The sequence below is a fragment of the Capra hircus genome, chromosome 24, assembly GCF_001704415.2.
Source record: "Capra hircus breed San Clemente chromosome 24, ASM170441v1, whole genome shotgun sequence".
NCBI lineage: Eukaryota > Metazoa > Chordata > Mammalia > Artiodactyla > Bovidae > Capra > Capra hircus.
Window position 1 is genome coordinate 8396934 of NC_030831.1, and position 24117 is coordinate 8421050.

A 24117-nucleotide genomic window follows, 5' to 3' on the forward strand; every position below is an offset into this window, starting at 1 on the left:
TTTGGGACCCCATGGACTGTAGCCCACAAGGCCCCTCTGTGTTTGGGATTTTGTAGGCAAGAATGCTGGAGTGGGCTGCCATTTCCTTCTCTGGGAGATCTTCCCAACCCAGGGATCAAAACTGTGTCTCCTGCATTGACAGGTGGTTTCTTTACCAGAGAGCTATCAGGCAAGCCCAAATAGAGGTGAGAGGCCCCAAAATACCAACCATCCCCAAGGCTTTAGAAAACAGAATGGATGCTGAATCTCCAAATGTATTTAGGTTTGTAATTTTTGCTCTGATAAAACAGAGATTTACATGTACATTTTATATCTTCTGATCTCAGGTGACTATATCATTCATTATGTTAATAAAAAATTTGGAACTTCCTAATCGTCTTTATCATCTTAGATTTATTAATACTTGGCCTATCACATTGTCATATGCATATGCGACGATTTCTTGTGTCTATGTAGCTCTGCATGTCTGTGTATATAAAGAGAGGGGAAAATGTAATATGCGTTTCCATATTGTGAGTGTGGCAAACAAAAGCACTGGGCACATTCTTACACAGTGTCACCCTGTCCGTGTTCTACTTGAGATTTATTGTCAGGTTGTATACCAATAAAAACAACTGTATTTCCAGAGTAAGGCAAACACTGATTGTACTTTAGGATGTTTAGAATAAAAATAGATGAGGATTCAGAGCAAAACATAGCCATTCTTAGGTAAAGAAATAATTGACAAGTATTTTGCAGAGCATGCTAACAGAAAGCTTTCAAAATACTCATTTGACACAGGCTTAATAACTCAAGAAACTATGTTATATCATTATCATACTCCAAGAATAATCTGAATTGATGGAGAAAGTCCCTAAAACAACCCAGAAAGGTGCTCTAATTTCAGGGCTGGTATATTTACACAGAGGAACAAGGGGATCTAAGGGTAAAGTAACTTGAAAAGGTCATAAAATGACAGCTCCTTAGCTGCACCAACTAAGTATAACTGCCAGATCCTCCAAGGGGAGCACTTAGGAGCTTAATTTAGGAAATCCCATGACCCTTTTTTTGTGCTTGCCCTCCACTTTCACAGCACGTGAACTTGGCTGAGCTCGTCTCCTCCCTACCCTCACCAGGCTTCCCTGAAATTCTATCACACAATCAGGGACCTGGGAGGGAGTAGACACAAATTGTAGAGCCTCAGAGCCTCAGTTTTCTTCCAAGTGTCTTCCAAGTTCAAGTCATCAGCGTTCTTTGGGGGAACATTCCTCAAATACAGCTCTCTCCCCCTACCCCTGAGATATAATGGTCTCGGGAAAGAACATTCGTAGTCTTCAAGGAGCTTGTTTTCCCCCCAAAGGTATGAACTTCACCAGTAGCGAAGGAGCTCTTGCCCTTCTTCACTTGGTGTGGAATGCTCTCATATCACTCTTCCAGGTAACCGTTTCCTATCATCTTTCTCATCTCCATCTGAATCTTCATTTCCCAGGAAGAAGCAATGACATGAATCCACTAATTTGCAGCACTTAACAGAGATGCTGATTCATCATTGAAGGTGTCTTTGTTGAGGATTTGACTTGACTGTAGTTTTCAGGACAGCTGTAACATTGTGTGTCTTGCCACCCTTAAATCCCCATCTGTGTCTATCTGAACTATACAATAGATGATGATAACTACATTTTTTTCCAGACTCCTGGTTCTTCCTCTTGAAATGCCAAACATTTGTACTTCCCTGAAACTCTTGTAGCTAGAGCTTCAGACTCAGATGCTAGAAAAGAGATGCCTTCAAGCCAGACTTGGATTTGGAGTTGATTTGTGCAGAGAGAGGCAGCAGAAGTTACAAGACTGGCAGGCCTGGTCCTCTGGGAAGTCCTCCGACTTCCTATCCCAGTTTGTAGCTAAGCGAATGATCATGGAGGTGGAGGATGAAACAGGGACATCCAACCCCTGAATCCTGATACCTTTCCAGCAGTGGGGATGGGAAATCAATTTTATAGTTATGTCTATTACATGGTGGTCTACAAGGAGTCTTTCCTGTACATCCATAGCAGAATCTGCTTCCTCAATCTTTCAAAATCATCTGATTCCTTGCATTATATACTTTTCTGTTATTTAATCTATTTTCTGATATCTACAGTCAAACTCTAAGTGACACAGTATTTGGTAAATGTTTATCGAGCAAATCAATAGACTAATGAAACAGTAGATACTACCTGACTTAAAATGAAATACTAGATGAGGTGAGATAATTTGAACCTTTTATAAAGTCATGTCTTAATATTCTTTTATTCTTTACAAATTATGTTTCAAACACATGAAATAAGATGAATAATAAGATGAAATAAGATGGATTACAACATTTGAAACTTGTAGTCCCCACATCACAGAAAAAGCTGAAAATCTTTTAAACTCATTTTTTAAAATTCTTCATTTATAGTTTCCTTACAACCATTAAAACTAAAAGCAGACTGGAGCTGGTTTTTTTTTTTTCTTAAAATGGATTACATGCTAATAAGCAAAAGTGAATAAGACAAATCTAATAAGAAGAAATAACAAAAGGAATATTTCTATATGGTATGAACTAGGCTAATAAGCAGTAACTCATTCAAATATAAAGACTAGAAAGCAATAAAACTCAGATAATTATCTGGAGAGTAGGCCACATTTGGGTTTTAAAAATTTGTAGATCTGAATTTTCTTCTTTTCCTATATTGTGTATAGATCCAAATGATAGGTCTAATTATAAGATGCTTGTTAATATCACTTTAAAAAAGCAAACACTCCAGCTACACCCCTTTCCCAGCCATTGTGCCAAATAAAGTTTCTTTAGGGAGAAACAGAATTAATTCTATCTGTCTTAAAGTAGGATAATTAATTTCAACTGGCTTAAGGTAAAATTATTCTTGTAATACAGACTCTGCCACCTAATTATTCCTCCATATGCTATTGCTCCCCTACACCAGCCTCAGCCTGGCACAGTGGGCCTCTCACAGGTCTCTGCCCATCCCCCACACTGTCAAGGACAGGACGCTGAAACAGCCACTAGCCTGCCTCCAGTGCAAAGAGAATCAGGTTGTCAAGCAGTGGCGCAGTAGATCAGAAAACAAATTTCATTTGTGATGTTTATTTCAATTAACCATAACGTGTCTAAAATGTCCTTGAAAATAAATAGTTTAAAATTACCATTAACAGGAGATATTTATCTCAATCACCTTCCTTCCTAAAGTTATACACGCACATACACATACATACGTACACATAAATACACACACATGCACACACATACATTTCAATAATGCTATATCAGAAATAATCTGAAGTCATTTACAGTTATTACAAAGGGTAATATTACAAAGCATCTTGGAAACATTGATGTTAATGGTGATTTTCCAAATCTTACTGCATATAAAAATCACCTAGTTTATTGTTTTAAAATATATACGTTTCTAGTTCCCAAGTCATATGCCTATTAATTCAGGATTTTTGTTTTCAGACAGCACCCTATCTGGGACAGATAGGATCAGGATCCAACGTTAAGAAACACTGTTCTAGAGAAGATCAGAACATCTAATCTATTTTTAAATTCCTTCTTTTCACCATGTAAATTCTACCAAGCGTACATATAGTAACAAGCTTTCAGAATAATAGAAAAGAAGTGAATGTGAAATATGAATGTGATATGTAATTATTGCTTCTTGATTGATTTCCTATTCACTTTGCACTGAAATAGAATCACCCACACAAAAGAAAGAAAAAAGGAACTACGTAATGGAAAATTAATCAAAACTAGTTTAAAAGCAAAGAAATGATTCTTGTTAGTTACTGATGTATTGGTGCTTCCTCTCCTCTTTTTTTCCTAGAATTTAGAGAGAATTAGAAAAGCTGCCAAATGCTGTGGATATTTAAACACCATTAAATTAAGCATAATAAAATGATAGGGAAACAAAGTGATGGCCAGTGGCAGAGAAAAATGAAATGAAAAATCTCTCAATTATGTCAACAACCATATTAAATTTAACTGTGTGAATTAAAAAGAAATAAATCCAGTAAGTGGAAAGAGTACACTAAATTGTACTAGGAGCCAATAGCTATTTTAGTAAAAATAAACTGAAATTCCAAAGAAATATTATGTTGTCCTCATGAACCTGAATTAATGTCTTTATTTAAACCAGTTTTCAAAACCATATTTTCAAAAATGTAACAGAATCGTGAATTTGAGTGTTGGAAGCATCTCAGGTATTTTTTCCGAACTTTTTTAATAGTTAAAAAAAACTAAACCACAAAGATTATTCCTTGACCAAAATCACTCAGATATTGAGCATAGACCCAGGATAAGAGTTTCATTCTTTCACTCTTTAATATTTGGTCCTATTTACCTGTTCTATATGAGTTGAATCACACATTTAACAGTTACCACTTCCATTGAATAATAATGCAACATGTTCTCTGCAGCCTCTTTCATAAGGACAACAATTTTTTTCATGAGGGCTCTGCCCTCAGACCAAATCTCTCAAAGGCCCCACTTCCAACACCATCACATCAGAATTTAGGTTTTTATGTCTGAATTTTGGAGAAACACAAATATTCAACAGATCTCAATATTTCCACAAGTCATCTATAGAGTCAACAGAGTCCCTATCAAAATCCGTATGGCATTTTTGCAGAAATGGAAAAGCTCATCCTCAAATTCATAAGGAATTTCAATTTTCCTTGAATATACAAAATGATGTTGAAAAAGCAGAACAAAATTGGAGAAACCACATTTCCTGATTTTGAAACTTACTATAAGGTGAATTCTCTGATATAATGGTAAACTTGTAAACCAATGGAATAGAAGTGAAAATCCAGAAAATAAACCCATACATTTATTAACAACTGATTTTCAACAAAAGCATCAAGACTGTTCAATAGGGAAAAAACAGTCTGTTAGACAAGTTGTGCTGAGGTAACTGGAAATCCACATGTAAAACGAGCAGGACCCCTGCCTTACAACCATATATAAAAATTAGCTCAGATGGGATCAATGATCTAAACATAACATGTAAAATTATAAAAGTCTTAGAAGAAGGCATAGGAATAAATTATCATAACCTTGATTTAGTGATAGAGTCTTAGAAATTACACCTTAAAAGTATGAACAACAAAAGAAAAAATAAACTGGCACTCATCAGAATCAAAAACTGCACGCAAAATAAAAATGCATACATCAGAAGACACTATCAAGAAAATGAAAAGATAAGCTGAAGACTGGTAGAAAATGCTTGCAAATCAAATATCTGAGAAGGGTTTAATATCCACAATATAAAAAAAGCTCTCAAAACTCAACAACAAAAAGGCAAACAGCCTTATTTAAACATGGGCTAATGGACTAAACAGACATTTCTCTGAAGAAAAGACAGAAGTAGCCAAGAAGCCCATGAAATGTTTTCAACATTGTTAGTCATGAGGGAAATGCAAATCAAAACCACAACAAGAGTTACCACTTCACACCCAGTAGGATGGGTATAATTTTTAAGAGAAACAAAACCAAAAAAGAACAAGTATCACTGAGGATTTGGGGAAATAAGAATTCTCATATATTGTACTGGAAAAGTAATGGCTCAGTCAATGTAAAAAAAACATTGTTGGTCTCTCTAAAGTTATATAATTACCATATGACCCAGAAATTCTACTCCTATCTGTACCAAAAAGAATTGAAAACAGGTACCCAAATAAATACATGTACATTCCTGTTCTTAACAACTCTGTTCAAAAGAACCAAAAGATGGAAACAATCCAGGTATCCATCAGCCCCTGAGTGATGAACAAATTGTGGTATATCTATACAATCAAACGCTCTACAGCCAACAAAGAAAGGAAGAAAGTGCTGATGCTTGCTGCACAGTTCAGGGACCTCGGAAACCTTATGTTGAAGAAACCAGATACATATTCATATGTATATTCATATGATTCCATTCATATGAAATAGCCAAAACAGGTAAATCCATGGAGACAGAAAGGAAATCTGTGGTTCCTGGTGTCTTCCTATATAATGCTTACTGTATTTCCTTTGGGAATGATGAAAACGTTTTAGAATCAGAAGTGGTTGTACAACATCGTGAATGTATCAAATGCCACTAAGATATTCACTTTAAAACAGTTAACTTCAGGGTGTCCCTGGCGATCCAGTGGTTGGGACTTTGCCTTCCAATACAGAGGGTGCTGGTTCATCCCTAGTGGGGAGCTAGGATCCCACATACCTTGTTGCCGATAAACCAAAAACGGTTAAAGCAGAGATAATATTGTAACAAATACAATGAAGACTTTAAAAAAATGGTTAGCTTCATGTACTGTGATTTCACTATAAGAAAGAAAAAAAAAAAACTGGGAATGTCTCAGCCCTATAAAGCTATTTGAGTTTTCCTCTAGTCTTATAGCTTTATTTTTAATTTGGTTTTTAATTTTAAGAAATATTATGTTCATGTTTGGGAACGCATATACACCCATGCTGGATTCATGTCAATGTATGGCAAAACCTATACAGTATTGTAAAGTAAAATAAAGTAAAAAGAAAAAGAAAAATAAAAAATAGATACAAAAAAAAGAAATATAACCATAGCATTTTTTCATTTTAAATAAGAAGCTAAATATTATTTTTATCACTATTTTAAATCAAACTAATATATAAATCAACTGATAACAGCTATGGGAACTGCCAATCATTTTATAATATAGCAGATTATTAGTAGTATGCCAGTCATATAAAATACAAAATGAGATATAATTTCATATCTGAATATCACAACCTATAAAATTTCATGAAGTTCTAATTCTGTAAAATATAAGTGACCTAAAGAGTCAAAATTTGCATCTTCATTTTAATTGGTTATGGGATAAATGTTATTTATCTGATACATTAAAAGGAGGTTTTAAAGGCTGATAAAAGATCCCATTAGCCCTACAGATTTTGTTGCCCCCTCACATTTGCCTTGTAATAGAATAAGAGAGGGGATGAGAATTGAAGATAAATGAAAATATACAGTAAAACTGAAATAATGAAAATCAAAGCATAAACACGCACATTCATTTAATGATCTGCTACACATTTGTGAGGATGTGCCAAACACGTGGACTGAGATTTAATATTCATGATTTTAATTTCACAAGACATGACAGCATTTGGTGTTTTAGTAAAAGAAAGTAGAACTCCACACGCAAATAATTTATTCCCAGAAATGCTGCTCCATGCATATAAAATCTTATGTGCGCACTTTTGCTCCAGTAGAGAATCACAAAAGGGGAAGAAAACTAATACTCCTAGTTTAGTATTAGTTTTGTAGAAATCAATTCACTGTAGGTGTGTGCACGTATGTGTGTGTGTATTTGAGTGGAGGTGAAAGCAATCATAGTATATTAAAGTAAATGCCACCCTATTTTGCAGTATATAGATTTATTTCAATTCAGTGGGGCACTTTCAGTAGATATCATCCTTATGATATCTGTAAGTGGTACTTAAGTATCTTTATTTCTGCTAACTTCAGAATTTCTTAGGCAAAAGGACATTGTTTTGCTCAATCTACATAATTCCATTCACCTTTGTTAAAATGTACCCAAAACCGTGGATGTGTTTTTCAGTTTCATGAGTAAATAATTTATTTTGAAGAATGTCTTCCGTAGCCTGGGGTTTAATAGTGTGGTATACATGCTATTCTTCAAAATAAATTATTTTCATTTTTATTAATAAGATATAGCATATTTAACACACTTTTATTATATTTTTCCATGTGTCTAAACGTCTCTATAGTTATATAAGTACTTACACATGATCTTAGCCAAAAGGCTGAGAAGTGATACAGTTATATAAGTATTTACTAATAGCTATTTTAAAAGTTGAAATTTCTAGTATATCTCAGAGCAAAGCAGAGTAAGAACAGCTAAAGAAAAACATAAGAAGATAATATAATAAATCTAATAACATCAAATTATAGTGTTCTATATTTACTACCCAACAGCAAAAGAATAGGTATAATTATTATTTATTCTTAAATGGTTCAACAAATTTATGAGTAGTAGAAGGCTTTGGAAGAATGATAATGAATGGAGGAAAGTTAAAGTTAGAGCTGCCTGCTACACCACCGAATGGAAATAATACATTTCTGAAGATAAAGTTGCTAAACAAAATATACATAATGTCAATTCTGTTCAAAGAATGGACACTTTCAGTAAAGTAAATTCATTAGGAATTGACTTTGATGGCCTTTCCACTTTGGGATTAATTCATCATTTTCCTGAGACACATCAATTACCTCTCTGTCACATTAACTTTCTGAGAATGACCCCGTATGTAACCTGAATGAAGGGAATCAGTTGCCAGAATGATTTAAGAAAACAGGCTTCCAAAGCGCTTCATGAGGCGCTCATGGGGCCCTGCTCAGTAGAATACTGACCATTTTTTCCAAAGATGTTTCACTTGAAAAAGTATGGTTTGCGATGGAAAATACATATACTGCACGTCAAGAGAATTAAGGCTTCACAAGCACAGAAATCTCTGCCATACACTGAAGAAACCATCTGAGCCCTACAGGGTAGTCTATTTTCTAAAATTGTTGGGAATTGCAATTCTACTTTTCTCTGTTACAGCAAAATCATGACATATTTTGATAAATGTCAGGTAATACGTGCTTGTTTCCTCTTCGGTTGTTTGGTTATGTTTTATCACGTTACGGTGGTCACAAACCCCACTTTTCCTTTCCTTCCCTTTCAATCAAGTTCTCTTACCTTATTCTCTGTCCTGAAGTTCAAAGAAGCGAACAGAGAGAGAAACAGGGCAGGTAAGAGCTCAGAAAGGGATGCGAATTAGTGAACCTTACAGCTGTTTATTTGGGTTTTTTTCTTTTCACCGAGCCTTGGAAAAGACGGTCCTTTCTAACAACATTCTCCAGCTAGGGTTTTATCACTCTAAAGGTATCTGCAGCTTTCAGTGTCTGTAGGCTGTAATACACACAACCATGTACTTTCTAGATAACCCACAGCAATACATATAATTCTCATCCATAGAGATGCAGACTAATTTTGCCTGGTGGAAGCGCAATTTATTTATTTATCCCTTGTGGGGGAAAAAAAATCATTTTTGCATCTGATAACCAAATTCATTTATGCATTCTGGTTGCCCATCTGTCTGTTACTTAGATCCTTCAACTGGCTATATCGTCTTACTGGTTGATTCAGGAGGGGATGGATGAAATAAAACCTTTCACATGTGTTCATATTATGTTTGTATGAGATTTATGAGTTTAGCATTTTATATGCCAGCATCCATTTCCTCATCTTATTCGTACACAGTATTTTTATGCATTTAGATATATGCTAATTCTATAGGGCACATATATATATGTATATATACAAACATGTTATTCCTATATGGTACTGATGCACATAATTTTACACATACAGATTAGTTTTATTGAAATGTTAAAACCACAGTTTGGATTTGTGTTATAATAACATCTACACAATTTCCTGGACTTCGGCTTGTTCTGTATGAAGCTTTGATTCATTTGATATTGAGAGACATCCAAACCTTGATATTTTGATCTGTAAAGATTTCTGTGGCTCCAAGGATTATGACCTGCAGCTGCTCCACAACGGATCATTGTTTTGGTTTAAGTGCATGAGTGTTAAGTCGCTCACTCCTGTCTGACTCTTTGCAACCCTATGGACCATTGCCTGCCTGGTTCCGCTGTCCATGGGATTTCCTAGGCAAGAAGACTCAAGTAGGTTGCCCGTGTCCTCCTCCAGGGGAACTTCCCCACCCAGGGATTGAACCCAAGTCTCTTATGCTTCTGGCGTTGGCAGATGGGTTCTTTATCACTGGTGCCACCTGGGACACCTTTATGTTCAAGTAGTGAGTCTGAATTCTTAATGAAGAAGGTTAAAAAAAATTCACTAACACCTCCTCCCAGCCATCAAAATGATACACACTGAAGGAACAGCCTCGCGATTGATGAGCACACCCAACAAGTTATTCAGATCTTCCAAAATCTTCCTGGTTTCCAAGCTCTGTCTACTTCTAAACCAAAGAACTGCACTGGTCCCAAGAGCCTAGGTCTAGACTCAGAGTGGTCTGCTAACACGATAAGGCACATTGGCATATATACCAGCTCCAAGGGCTTCGCTGGTGGTTCAGTGGTAAAATCCACATGCAAAGCAAGAGCTACAGGAGACATGGATTTGATTTCTAGGTCAGGAAGATCCCTGAAGGAAAGCATGGCAACCCACTCCAGTATTCTTGCCTGGAGAATCCCATGGACAGAGGAACCTGGTGGGCTACAGTCCATAGGGTCGCAAAGAGTTGGACACGACTGAAGCAACTGAGCATGCATGCACACACCAGCTCCAAACAGGCCCCAATCAGGCCTCATACTTCCTAACTGACACACTTTATGCTATAACAGCTGGATATAACCAGAAAGGCATCAAAGTGGGATAGAATGAAGTACTTCTTTCATGCTCCCATTCCACTTTGCTCTTAGCCATCATCACAATGTATTATTGATAACAATGGATGTGTAATATCTTCCCAGACAGACACTAAGCCCACGCTGGGCAAGGATAATGATTCAGTCATTTTCACATCACCAGCATCCAGAGCAGTGACTGGCGCAAGGAATAATAAAAATAAGTGCTTGCTCTGTTCAGTGAATCAAAGGGAAACAGATATTTTGATGATCAAAACTTGCCCCATAATTGAAATAATTGTGCTTTCATGAGTGGCAAGCTGCAAAACATTCTCTACAGATTGATCCGTTGTGTACATGTCAGAAGCATATACCATTACTGACGGTTTATGAATCTGTACAATAGAAAATTATGATCACTGACTATAACATTTAACTTTAGATATTTGCATCACCAAGCCATGAAACACTAATCCAATTTAATCTTATATTTGCAATAAATCCCTAAAATCACAAAGAATAAACAAAAGTAATATGGAATTCAATTTTTCTGCCCATTTAGCTTTTACAGCTGATATGAATATGAACTACTTATATGACTCAAAAAATATGAACGTTTCAAACTCATTTTTAACTCATTGTTAAAGGAACTGAATGAAAGAGAGAGAATGATGCATTAAGGTACCATAGCTACTTTCATGGGAGAAACGGGAACAAGCTGTCTGTGTTTTGCAATATATTGACACCAACACATATACGTTACAACTGCCACTGAGAGTGTTTTAAAAATCTAAAAGCCATGTATCAAAAAAAATTACATCCATAGCAGTAAATATGTCTATTGGCTTTAGGATAAAATTCCAAAGCAAGCTAACTTTCCCAAAGTCAAAATTTGACTGTAATTCAGGTTTTAACATTTATGTCATAGCCTATAAAGGTTATTTGTAACATGATGTGTTTAATTGACTTAAAAATAACTTTTCTGAGACTAAAAAGAAATCAGAGAGGAGTAAACCAGATATGTTTAAATGTTTATGTGGATATTTACCTTACACCAACAAATCCTAATTGTATAGTTGCCCAAACTGATGGAGAAAAATACTCACTGAAAAATAAGATCCACTGCTTGGATAACTGAGACGAAACTATGACAAGAAACCGAACACAGAGGTCCTTTACTGACTTCATGCTTTTCTTCCTTTTGGAAAAGCTTGAAACTCTCAGATTTGTCATACTCTAACATGTTCACACAAAATTTGTCACATTCTCTGTTCCTATGCATAAACAACATTTTAGATACATTTTATATTACTATGGGAAAAGATCAAACTATCAGATATGAGACAGTACAAAAAAAGTGTATTCAGGCTTCAAGTTGTGAAAGTTAGGGTGGTACCCACCAGTCCTCAGGGCAGAAACACAAAGGAAGTGAAGACATTTGCTTCCAAAGAGTTCCCATACCTTGTTTTTTTCCTGTGGCTCAACTCCTGATGTCTTGAAATCAGGACCTTCCGCGTTTTCACTTAATCTATTTCTCCTCTGCAGGAGTTCTTCCATTTCTTTCACCTGGACCTTTAACCTTCTATTTTCTCTCTCCAGTCCTTGTTTTTCCTTTTCAAGTAGCTCCCTCTTGTCCCACTCAGATGTATTTTCAGCCTGCAATCTCTCTAGCTAAAGACAGAAAACACAGAAAAGCAATATGTAGCATTTGCAACTGCCAAAGTGAATATGTCCATTTACACATTAATTTTTCTATTTTTTGGCCACATCCAAGGCAGGCAGGAAGTTAGTTCCTCGACCAGGGATTGAACCTGTGCCCCTTGCAGTGAAAGTATGTGGTGTTTTAACCACTGAACCACCAGGGAAGTCTCTACACAATTTTTATAAAGAGAACTCTATTTGTCTGAAAAGTTGAAAACAACACATAAGCCCTAAGACCAGATCATGTGCTAGGTAAATTTACCCTTTCTCTTGGTTCATGGGACTATTTCTAGAACCAAACAGACCATATTTTTCAATTAAGTACATTAAGTGAGACATTGATGATATTTTGCCATCAAGCTCCACTCAGCTGATGGGAACTTATCAGTTGAGAAGGAACAAAATCATTTCTTGGGAAATTTTGGTTGGATGGATGTAGTTCATATATTCTTTCACTCATTCACTTATTTACTATACCTTTCAACTTCCAGGCACTATGCTAGTCATTGTATAGACGGTGAATGTAATAAAATATCATAAACGCCATGGTTAAAGTACTGTACAGTATAGACAAACTCACCTGAATGAATGGCCTATTTGATTTTCGGGGAATGGAGGTTGGCAACATGATTAAAATCAGAGGTATTTTCAAACTATTTGTTATGGATCAAGGTTGAAAATTACTTGTTTTAACATTGTTAGTTTTAAATGGCTTGATGGCAAAGTGTTGAATAGTACTGCACTATTATAAAGTAGTTTCCATGACTTTAAATTTTCAAAGAGAAATCAACATTAAGAAAATGTTAGACTTCAATAATATCTTTGGAAATTAATTTTGATTAAAAAGTCTAAAAACTGCTTTTTCATACACACATAATTGAGCCATTATTGTAGAAAATGTTCTGTTCCCAAATCTAAGTGAGGCTCTGGTTTCTGAAAAAACAGGAAACTAAAATTACATTCTTGGCACTAGACCTTCTCTATCAATTAAACATAATAAACTAAGGGATCAAATTTTAGATGACGTGATTTGACATTTGGGGTGCCTGTTTGGGATATGAGGTGAAAACAGTATTTCACAATCCAATTTAGAACATGACATGACTTTAATTATTAAGATTAATGCTTAAACTTTTTGACTAGCATCACATCACTTATCAGAATGAAAATAATAAAGTTGTAATAAAAAATCATCAACTTTGTGATGAAAAATTAATTTTATGAGAATAAATGTATTCTTGGTCAAGGACAAATAGGATGTTATGTCAAGTCTTTGTAAAACTTTAGGCATTTAAAAGACATTGCTGAATTTGAATTTATACCTAATAACAGATAACAAGTAGAAACAGAATTTTAAATAAATAATAGATGGCTTGAATGAAAAAAATCTAAATTTAAAAAGTTGAAGGAATTATATTAACAGCAATAACAACAAAACTTAAATAATGATGTGTTATTATTTACTATTTGAAGGTTTTTATTGACATATCAATTATCTGATAAATTTAGGCATATAATAAACATCAAAAAAGTATGGGTTTGTGAAAACTGGATCATAAATTTTATTAGCAATTTTATTTTTATTTCATCTTTAATGATTCTTTCTTGTCAGATTATTCTTTTCTAAGAATCATACAAAATCTACTACCTTAAAAGCCATTCAATTAAATGTGGAGTTAAACGGAATGAAAGAAATATCAGGTATTACTTTAAGCTTTCAGAATATTTTGTAAGCAGTTCTAACAACTGATCAATTTGAAATGGAATTCTATTGATTCACTTCCAATGATCAACAGAAAAAATCTAAAACATTTTAATTCTAACTGTAATACACTATGAATGTTAATAGTGAAAGTGTTAGTCTCTTACTTATGTCTGACTCTTTACAACCCCATGGACTGTAGCCCACCAGGCTCCTCTGTCCATGGAATTCTCCAGACAAGAATACTGGAGTAGGTAACCATTCCCTTCTCCAGGGGATCTTCCCAGCCCAGGGACTGAACCTGGGTCTCCTGCATTGTAGGCAGATTCTTTACCATCTGAACAGCCAGGGAAGGAGAATCAAGCTAAAAGTATCTCAACAAAAGGAAGTAAGAGATGGATGTGAATATTCTAAGAGCCAAGAGCCCAATCATGACATATTAGGAGCTTAGGAGAGTAGGTAAGAAAGGAAGTTAAACAAGCAGATACTTACACTTAGAAGGAAGTGTGATTTAAAGGATCATTTGAGTTTCTTATGAAAAAAATGTAATATTGTGATTATTCCCAAGGACCAAATTGAGTCATTTCTTTTATTCAAATATATGTATATAAGTGTTTATGTATTTACTTCTTTCCTTCCTTCCTTCCAGCTTTATTGAGATATGAGTGACATATGTGTTCACAGCCTAACAATGTGGTCATTTCTAATTATATTCATCTATAAACTCAATCTTTGCCCCTTGTCATTGCTTAATACTGCTGAAAGGACATCAGTAATAGATTGCAATGAACAAAATAACTAGAACGTAAGTTTTATGAAACCAGAGATGGGCCAGTTTGCTCATCATCTGGCACCGAACACACGCTAGGTCAGCGCTTCACAAGGACCTGTTGAAGGAAGGAAAACATGCATACTCTGTCTCTAGCAAGAAGCTCCTTTGTATTTCATTCACAGCAACTGGGCACAAAGTGAAATAAGACAGCATCGTAGCACAGCCAGTCATTCACTCACCGATTCACTTGCCAATAGAATTTCTCAGTGCATTTACTCTTAAGTCTTATTACTGTTGTCGTAGTTCCTTTGTATTTTGTGATAGGAATGAGGTAAAGACAGGATTTTTTCAGTAAAATGACCAAAAGTTGAGTCCCAATTCTTTTTATCCAAAGACACTATTTTTCATTTATAAAATACGGAAAGTATTTCCTACAACTTAGTATTATGAGACAGGAATGATTTGGGGAAAATAGTTATTAAACTTTCAAACTCAACATAAATATTTCTGTCATAAATATGTTTTCTAAAGAACAAAGCATACCAACATCCAGTTCAAATAATAACAGGTAAAATAGTGTATTATTTTTCAGCATGTTTTATCAAGACAACAATCATTTTGTAAATCAAGCTTGTCGACTGAGAAAACCCCCCAACAGAATGCATGGTAAGGCGTTCTTCAGGCCAGTGAGTGTTACGTACAAACAATGTGCCTGTTCCAGCAATAGATTTGCAAATATTCAGAATTTTCATTTCAGACAAGTTAGCTATAAAACCTCATTACAAACACTGTGCTTTTGAAAAGAAGAGATAAAAGGCAGGAAGCCTGTCACTCCCTAGCAGTAAAAGATGATTACCCTTTTACTGAGGACCTAGTTTGTTCCTGGTAAATAAGCTCCAAGGTTATTTCTTATCCTTACCACCATCCTGTGAGTTTGTGGGTGCTACACACGAGAAGGGAAACTGGGGTTCTGACAGTAGAAGTAATGTCAAGGTGGACAAAGGGTCCAAGCCAGGGTTCACCTAAGGTTCCTCTCTGCCTTCAATATGAGTTCATCCCACCCACACGAGGCTAACAGACACCCACTTATATAAGGATACAACCGCATTCTGAATCCATTGTGCTGCACTGCAGTAAGGAGGTCAAACCAGTCAAACCTAAAGGAAATCAACCCTGAATATTCACTGGAAGGACTGACGCTGAAGCTGAAGCTCTGATATTTTGGCCACCTGATACAAAGAGCCAACTCATTGGAAAACACCTTGATGCTGCGAAAGATTGAAAGAAAAACGAGAAGAGGGCAACAGAGGATGAGGTGGTTGGACGGCATCTCTGACTCAGTGGACATGAGTTTGAGTAAATTCTGGGAGTTGGTGATGGACAAGTAAGCCTGGTATGCTGCAGTCCATGGGGTCACAAAGAGTCGGACATGACTGAGCAACTGAACTGAGTAACAGCTTGTGGTCATTCTAGTCATCACTTCCTCGTTGACCTATACATTTGGCAGGTCATGAGATGGTTACTTATGATTTCATAACTTTTAGAGTATCCTTATAATAAGTAAACATGAACTTGAGCAAACTCTAGGAGACAGTAAAGGACAGGGAAGCCTGACATGCTGCAGTCCACGGGGTTGCAAAGAGTTGGACACAACTTGGCGACTGAAAAACAACAACAACTAGGAAAAACTGTGTAAATATAAAATACTTAATAAAATCTGCACTAGGAAATTAAGCGAATCATAAAGGGTAGATCCTCTTTATTTCCAAAATCTCTCCTAAAAGTAATTTTCAGTTCAGTTCAGTTCAGTCGCTCAGTCGTGTCTGACTCTTTGCGACCCCATGAATCGCAGCACGCCAGGCCTCCCTGTCCATCACCAACTCCCGTAGTTCACTCAGACTCACGTCCATCGAGTCGGTGATGCCATCCAGCCATCTCATCCTCTGTCGTCCCCTTCTCCTCCTGCCCCCAATCCCTCCCAGCATCAGAGTCTTTTCCAATGAGTCAACTCTTCGCAAGAGGTGGCCAAAGTACTGGAGTTTCAGCTTTAGCATCATTCCTTCCAAAGAAATCCCAGGGCTGATCTCCTTCAGAATGGACTGGTTGGATCTCCTTGCAGTCCAAGGGACTCTCAAGAGTCTTCTCCAACACCACAGTTCAAAAGCATCAATTCTTCGGTGCTCAGCTTTCTTCTGGAGAAGGAAATGACAACCCACTCCAGTGTTCTTGCCTGGAGAATCCCAGGGACAGGGGAGCCTGGTGGGCTGCCATCTATGGGGTCACACAGAGTCGGACACGACTGAAGCAACTTAGCAGCAGCAGCAGCAGCAGCAGCAGCAGCAGCAGCAGCAGCAGCAGCAGCAGCAGCAGCAGCAGCAGCAGCAGCAGCTTTCTTCACAGTCCAACTCTCACATCCATACATGACCACAGGAAAAACCATAGCGTTGACTAGACAGACCTTTGTTGGCAAAGTAATGTCTCTGCTTTTCAATATGCTCTCTAGGTTGGTCATAACTTTTCTTCCAAGGAGTAATTTTAGAAGCATACAAACTGTTTTAGCCCCAGGTATGATCTTCTCAGAGATTTTGACAGTTCTCAGTGTCTAAAGAACATGAAATCTGTGGAAATCACCTAAAGTTAAGGTTTTCCACTCAACTGAGATTATGTTTCATGTTAATCAATGTATTTATTTTTTCTAAAGGATTAACCACCATTTTAATTAAAGTTTATATTGACTATTGTATTATACTCTGATGGTTCAAATAAAACAGAAACTTAACTTTAATTATTAACACTGAGCTGTAAAGAAGAAAAAAGTATATAGTATATTATTTATATGGGGGAAAGAGTAGAAAAGGAGATAGTAGAATGAATTAGATCTAGAGTATGATGATAAAAATGAAATAGTGGCAAAAGTATTAATGAGAAACCCCTAAATCACCACTTTATGTCAAGAATGACTTAGTGTAACAATTTTATGTTTTAATATTGCTTTTTTACTATCTGCTTTGGGGGGAAATTTGACAAAAGAGATATATTGATGAATTCTTTCAAGAAACAGTGAAGAATAAAAAATGAGTTTGTTTCATTGATCAAACCAGAATCACACAAACTTTTTAAGTATTAAAATAAGATTGTTCATTAAAAAGACTAATATTAATATTATAATAAGCAAGTTCATTCCTTCCATTCATCTTTAGTCTAAAGTCAGTACTTTTTACAGCCTCCTCTACTTACCACTGGCTTCCAGTGACAGCTGCTGATAGATCAACTGTCCTTATGCAGGTGACTCTGAGTCTGGGTTCTTAACTCTGCTGTTTCTTTAGCCTCCCAATCCTTTACCCAGGTACTACTCTATTTATAATACATATATATTATATTTATAAATATGATTTTCTCTGGTATATATACATATATATATGTATACTTAATTGGTCTTATATTCAACAGTATCCTTAAACTCTCATGAATTATATTTTATAGATTAGTTTGTGTTCTCTAAATAATTATATCTTCTGTGATCATTACAATTTTGTATCTTTCCAATTCTTATAACTTTATTACTTTTCCTCTTTTGTTGAACTGCCTGGCATCTGAAACAGAATATTAAATAAAAAGTGGTACCATGCTTCTGGTTTTGTTGTTCACTTGTTAAGTCATGTCCAACACTTTGTGACCCCATGGACATACCAGGCTTCCTTGTCCTTCACTATCTCCACGGATTTGCTCAAATACATGTCCATTGAGTCAGTGATGCTGTATAACCATCTCATCCTCTGTCGCCCCCCTCTCCTCCCGCCCTCAGTCTTTCCCAGCATCAGGATCTTTTCGAATCAGTCAGTTCATAAGAGGTGGCCAAAGTACTAGAGCTTCAGCATCAGTCCTTCTGAATGTTCAGGGTTGATTTCCTTTACTGGTTTGATCTCCTTGTAGTTCAGGGACTCTCAAGAGTCTTCTCCAACACCACAATTTGAAAACATCAGTTCTTCGGTGCTCAGCCTTCTTCATGGTCCAACTCTCACAACCATACATGACTACTAGAAAAACCATAGCTTTGACTATATAGACCTTTGTCGGCAAAGTGATATCTCTGCTTTTTAATATGCTGTCTAGGTTTGTCAAGCTTCTAATACTTCATCACTAAATAAAATATTTGCTCCACAATTTTGTTACTCTATCAGGTTTAAAAAGTTCACTTTGAGTCCTAAATATGCTAAAATGTTTTTTCCTATAATCATGAATTGAGTTGTAGCAATTGTTTTTTTAAGCAACTGTAGAAGTAACTACATAATTGACTTTTTCTTGTACTCTGTTTTGTGCTGACTTACATAATAAAAGATCTAATATTATAGTATACCTTGTATTCCTGTGACAAATTTTTATTCATCAAAATATTAAGACTACTCATGTTTGGTCAATATTGTTGCCATTATATTTATGTGCGAAATTGATTATAATCTTCCTTGCTTATATTACCCTTGTCTAGATGCAGTATAAGGATTAAACTAATACAATAAAAAGAATTGGGAAGTTTTCTCTCTTTTTTTTTCTCTTTTTTAGAAGATGCTCTATAAAACTAGAATCATCTACATAGAATGGTAGAATTTAACCATAAAGTATTCTGATGCTAGAGTTTTATTATAAAAAGTTTTAATTCATGAATTTTTAATTTACTTTATTTAATGTTATAAATGGATTTCAGCTTTCTATTTTTATAAGAGTCATACTGGGTAAGTTATATTTTCTGGTCAATAATTCATTTCATGTAAGATTTTATTTTTATTAGAATTCTCTCTGCAGAGTGGTTCCCTATCTTTGTAAACCTCTGATCTATCTAAAATTTTGTCCCTTTTTTATTACTAGACTTTTAAAATTATATCTCTTAATTAATTTTGCCTTAATTAATTTTTCAAAAAACCAACTTCTGTCTTTGCTAACTCTATTCTCCTTTTTTTGTATTAATTCCTAATATTGACTTTCTCTCTTTCTATATTCATTGTGCTTTTTTTTTCTGTTAGGATTTAGTTTGCTAATTTTTGTCTTTGATATTGCGTTAATCTGGATATTTCAAGAAGCAACTCTTACAGCTGGCATTTAAAATACAATAAATTGACTGTGGGGACTGCAGACGAGAGAGAATGGGGGAGAGACAGGAAAGGCCGAGAACAGTCAGATTGGGATCAGGAATGACTGCATGAGGGAGAGACAGGGAAGGAAGGCAGATTGGGTCTGATCATCTCAGACATCAAAGCCTTCCTCGGAAAGGGAGGTGAGGACACAGAGTATTTGAGTCAAAGTCATTAGTGAGAAGGGTTGCATGTCCCAACAACAGGAGGCCCGTCTTTGGCTGGGAGTTGTCTATGAGAAGTGCACTGTCATTCCCTGGATTTCAGGCGAGGGCAGCTGGGGTTCTGGGTTAATTACACTCATTGTAATTGAGATCTGAGAGGCACTGTCCCACGGCAGACATAACCGTTTCCGAATATAGTCACTGATGTTAAAAATATCCCTGAATTCTGCAGCAACCCTCAAGATTTCAACGTTTTTTATCCTTCAGCCTTAAATTCCATTAAATTTCTCTTTGACCTATGTTACTTAAATGTCTGTTTTACAATATAAAAGAAATGAGTTTCTTAAAGTTATTTTTCTGTAAGCAATGCTATGATAAACGACCACCTAGGGTCAAAACAGAGTATCTTTTGGGGATCACATCATTTAGAACATGACTATAGACTAAAACTTTCTTTCTCAACACAGCCTCCAAAAATTAAAAATGGAAAGAAATAAAATCACCTATTCCATGAGTATAATTTAGAGATGGTACAGAAACCTTGATTCACACGCAACAGGGAAGATAAATATCCAAGAGCCACAGAGCATTCTCTGGAGACCAGGTGGCACAGTCAAAGAGACAGTGTGCAGAAGAGAGCAGACCAATCAGGGTGGACATCCTGCAAGAAAAGACACCACCTACAGAGGCAAGTATTGATACTAACAAGGGATTTGAGACCTGGAGGATCAGAACTAGCCACTGGTTTCCTCAGTATGTTTGGCCCTTAAAACCTTATACTCACCAGGTTGTATTTATAGGTACATGGGAAACCAATGTATTTTGAATACATTGTGCATGCTTGCTCAGTCGCTCAGTCAAGTCCAACTCTTCTGCCATCCAATGGACTGCAGCCCACCAGGCTCCTCTGGCCATGGGAATTCCTAGGCAAGAATACTGGAGTGGGTTGCCATTTCCTTCTCCAGGGGATCTTCCCGACCCAGGGATCAAACCCAGGTCACATCAATCTCCTGGCAGGCAGATTCTTTACTGTGCCACCTGGGAAACCCATTTTGAACACATCAAATGTAGTCAAATATAAACATATCAAATCATACTCCCAGCGAGTATATTATGCTCATTATGCCCTCCTCCCATTTTATTTTTTTCTTTCAACCTCACAGAAGTTTGAAACAGAAGGCTCTTGTCTTTCGCATTTGCACCTTGTCTTCTTCCCATCTACTCATCTAGTTTAAGGCACATGCTTCCACAATGTCTCTCTTGATACAAAAGCATGTTTTCTAAGGGGAGCATTTTTGAGGATGATAATAGGAAAGTTCTCAATCAAATGCCTCTAGCATGAAGCAGAATATTTCTCTCTACTGGAGATTTGAATCATGATTCATGCAACTATATTGTAACATATGTAGTAAAGCCATTTTGAAGTTTGAAGCATTGAGGGGAATACTTAATATGAAGACACAGAAGTGTTAATAGCATTATAAAATGAACTAGCTAAATTCTGTTATTCCTCCCATGGAAAGCAGTAAGCAGGATCTTGAAAAAACCGCACAGAACCTGCAGGCCAAGGGAACAGAAGTCCCAAATGCATGCGTGTAAACCAAAGAGAATAAGACCCAGAGGGCATCACAGCAGAGATCTTAAGAAGCCAGAGGACACTGAGAAAACTCAAGGTGCCTCAAGGTTGGGATTTCAGAAATGTGAAGGAATTTCTGAAGACACAGGCTGATCCTGAGACTCTAACGTTTAAGAGTTTTGATTCACGCAATTTCTTCTATTACCTCCGACATCCCAATCTTCAGTAGACTGTTTTCTACCCAACGAAAAGTAAGAAATTTACAGTTAAAGACATTAAATCTCAGATTGTAATTAAATCACCAGCTCAATGGGTGTGAATTTGAGCATACTCAGGGAAATACTGGGCTTCCCTGGTAGCTAAGACAGTAAAGAATCTGCCTGCAATGCAGGAGACCCCAGTTCAATCCCTGGGTCAGGAAGATCTCCTGGAGAAGGGAATGGCTATCCACTCCTGTATTCTCGCCTAGAGAATTGCATAGACAGAGGAGCCTGGCACGCTGCAGTCCATGGGGTTGCAAAGAATTGGCCACAACTTAGCTACCGAACAACAACAATTAAATCATTAATCTAACTTAGCCAGAAAACTTTCCCAAAGACCTAGCCATCTGGAAAAGATACTGCTGTTGAGACACCCAAGCAAAGACGTTCAAATCCTGCATTTCACTCCACATCATTTAAAACCCTTTCTGAAAAAATAAAATCTGTTACTTGAGGCACTTAATACTTCCTGGATAAATGATTACTGGTTTCCATCCATTATTCGGTTTTATATTTATCAGTTTTCTGTAACTCCAGGACAAGTGACAGGTTTCAGCTTGGATAATTGGACTATTTAGACTTATATTTGTCTAAATGACCAGAATGCATATCCATGTGTGACAGTTTGATTTTCACTTTTCCCAGAATATTATTTTTCTCTGATGGTTTACTTATATCGCACATCTTTTTATAGATTCTGGTTCCTGAGTTTCATCAATAAGAACTCAGAATGTGCCAGAACGCTTAAATCCATAACACTAACAGGCTTCTAAATTAACCTGCTTGCAAACGTCAATATCCTCTTTCAAAATTATATAATCATTTCTGATACATTCATCATGTTCTCAGTAATCTAGGTCTCTTTGCTACAACATGTAAAGTCAATAAGAAGTATATGATACAAGTGATTTAAATGAATTCAAATCAACACCTATTGTGGCAATTTCAGAAAATTAAATTATGATGCCACCAGATTTCTAATTATATGACACCCTTCTCATTAAAGAAGATTCCATTTAACTATGTCAGTAAATAAAGTCTCAGGCATTTCTTCATCTAAAATTCCTAACTAGCCCAACTCCCCCAGCACCACGCAGATGTACTTTGTAGCTCCCCTAGAGTTGAACATATGTAATGAACTGCATGATTTTTTTTTATGAATGCTGTGTCTCTCATTGAAGGCAGTTCTCTGAGGTCAGGCTCATTTCTACTTTAGACACCACTGAGTTACTATTAATAGATCCTAGCACAGCTTCAGTCCTGTCTGATTCTTTGTGATCCTGAGGACTGTAGCCCACCAGGCTCCTCTGGCCATGGGATTCTCCAGCAAGAATACTGAGGTGGGTTGCCCTTTCCTCCTCTAGGGGAACTTCCTCATGCAGGAATTGAACCAGTGTCTCCTGCCCTGGCAGAAAGATTCTTTACCACTAGCACCACCTGGGAAGCACAATGAAAGTGAAAGTCACTCAGTCGTGTCTGACTCTTGGCAAACCCTTGAACTATACAGTCCATGGAATTCTCCAGGCCAGAATACTAGAATGGGTAGCCATTCCCTTCTCCAGGGGATCTTCCCAACCCTGGGATCGAACCCAGGTCTCCCGCATTGCAGGCAGATTGTTTACCAGCTGAGCCAGGGAAGAACAGGAGGACAGTACAATATTTCTAGAATTAAAAATTGAATTTATAATTTAATAAAACACCTTAAAAACGTTTTCTCTTTTAAAGCAAAGAACAAAACACTCTCTACCCTCTGTGTACCCCCACCTCTACTCTACCTTGAAAAACATTTAGGAATGAATTGCTCCTCTCCTAGTAATCAAATTATGCACACAAACAACATAATCTATAGTTGAGTAAGAAGAAAAGGAAGAACTTTTTATTTACTGTCAATATCCCAATATGTTAAAAAACAAACAAAACCCAACTCTTCAATATATTCTCCTTCTCAACAAAAATGCTCTAAATTTTTTTACATGTCAAATTATGCAGTTAGACATGAGCAACACAGGGTGGGTGGTCTAACAGAAAAAGACTCAAGATAATCTCTAAACCCCACTCCAGACACCCTGTAATGTGGCCCTGGAAAGCTCATGGATAGGCTATTAATACAAAATAACCACAGACTTTTCCAACTCGCAGGCTGCCTAGGCACACAGTGGATACAAACTAACCACAGGGGCTTCTCCAACTTCGGCACATGACACCTTGATGCACAGCTGTGTCCTCAAGTGACCTTAGGCAGCCCAGAGCCTAAAAAAGGCTCATAAATATTCTATACATGCCTACATCTAATTAGAGCAGACTGAATTATGGGAAAGACATGAGCAATAGAGCCTGTTGCTTTGCAACTTGCAACAATCAATCAAAACTGTCATTCCATGCCCACCTAGATGAATATGTA

The 24117-nt window shown here is 36.5% G+C and overlaps 1 protein-coding gene across 1 annotated transcript in view; it reads right to left on the minus strand.

The window, feature by feature from the left end:
• The window catches only part of CCDC102B (coiled-coil domain containing 102B), a 257611-nt gene that overhangs the window by 130853 nt on the left and 102641 nt on the right, over positions 1–24117 (minus strand). Inside the window, exon 6 of the mRNA XM_005696959.3 lies at positions 11877–12086. Within this exon, the coding sequence (XP_005697016.1) occupies positions 11877–12086 (210 nt within the window). The remainder of the gene's footprint in view (positions 1–11876; positions 12087–24117) is intronic.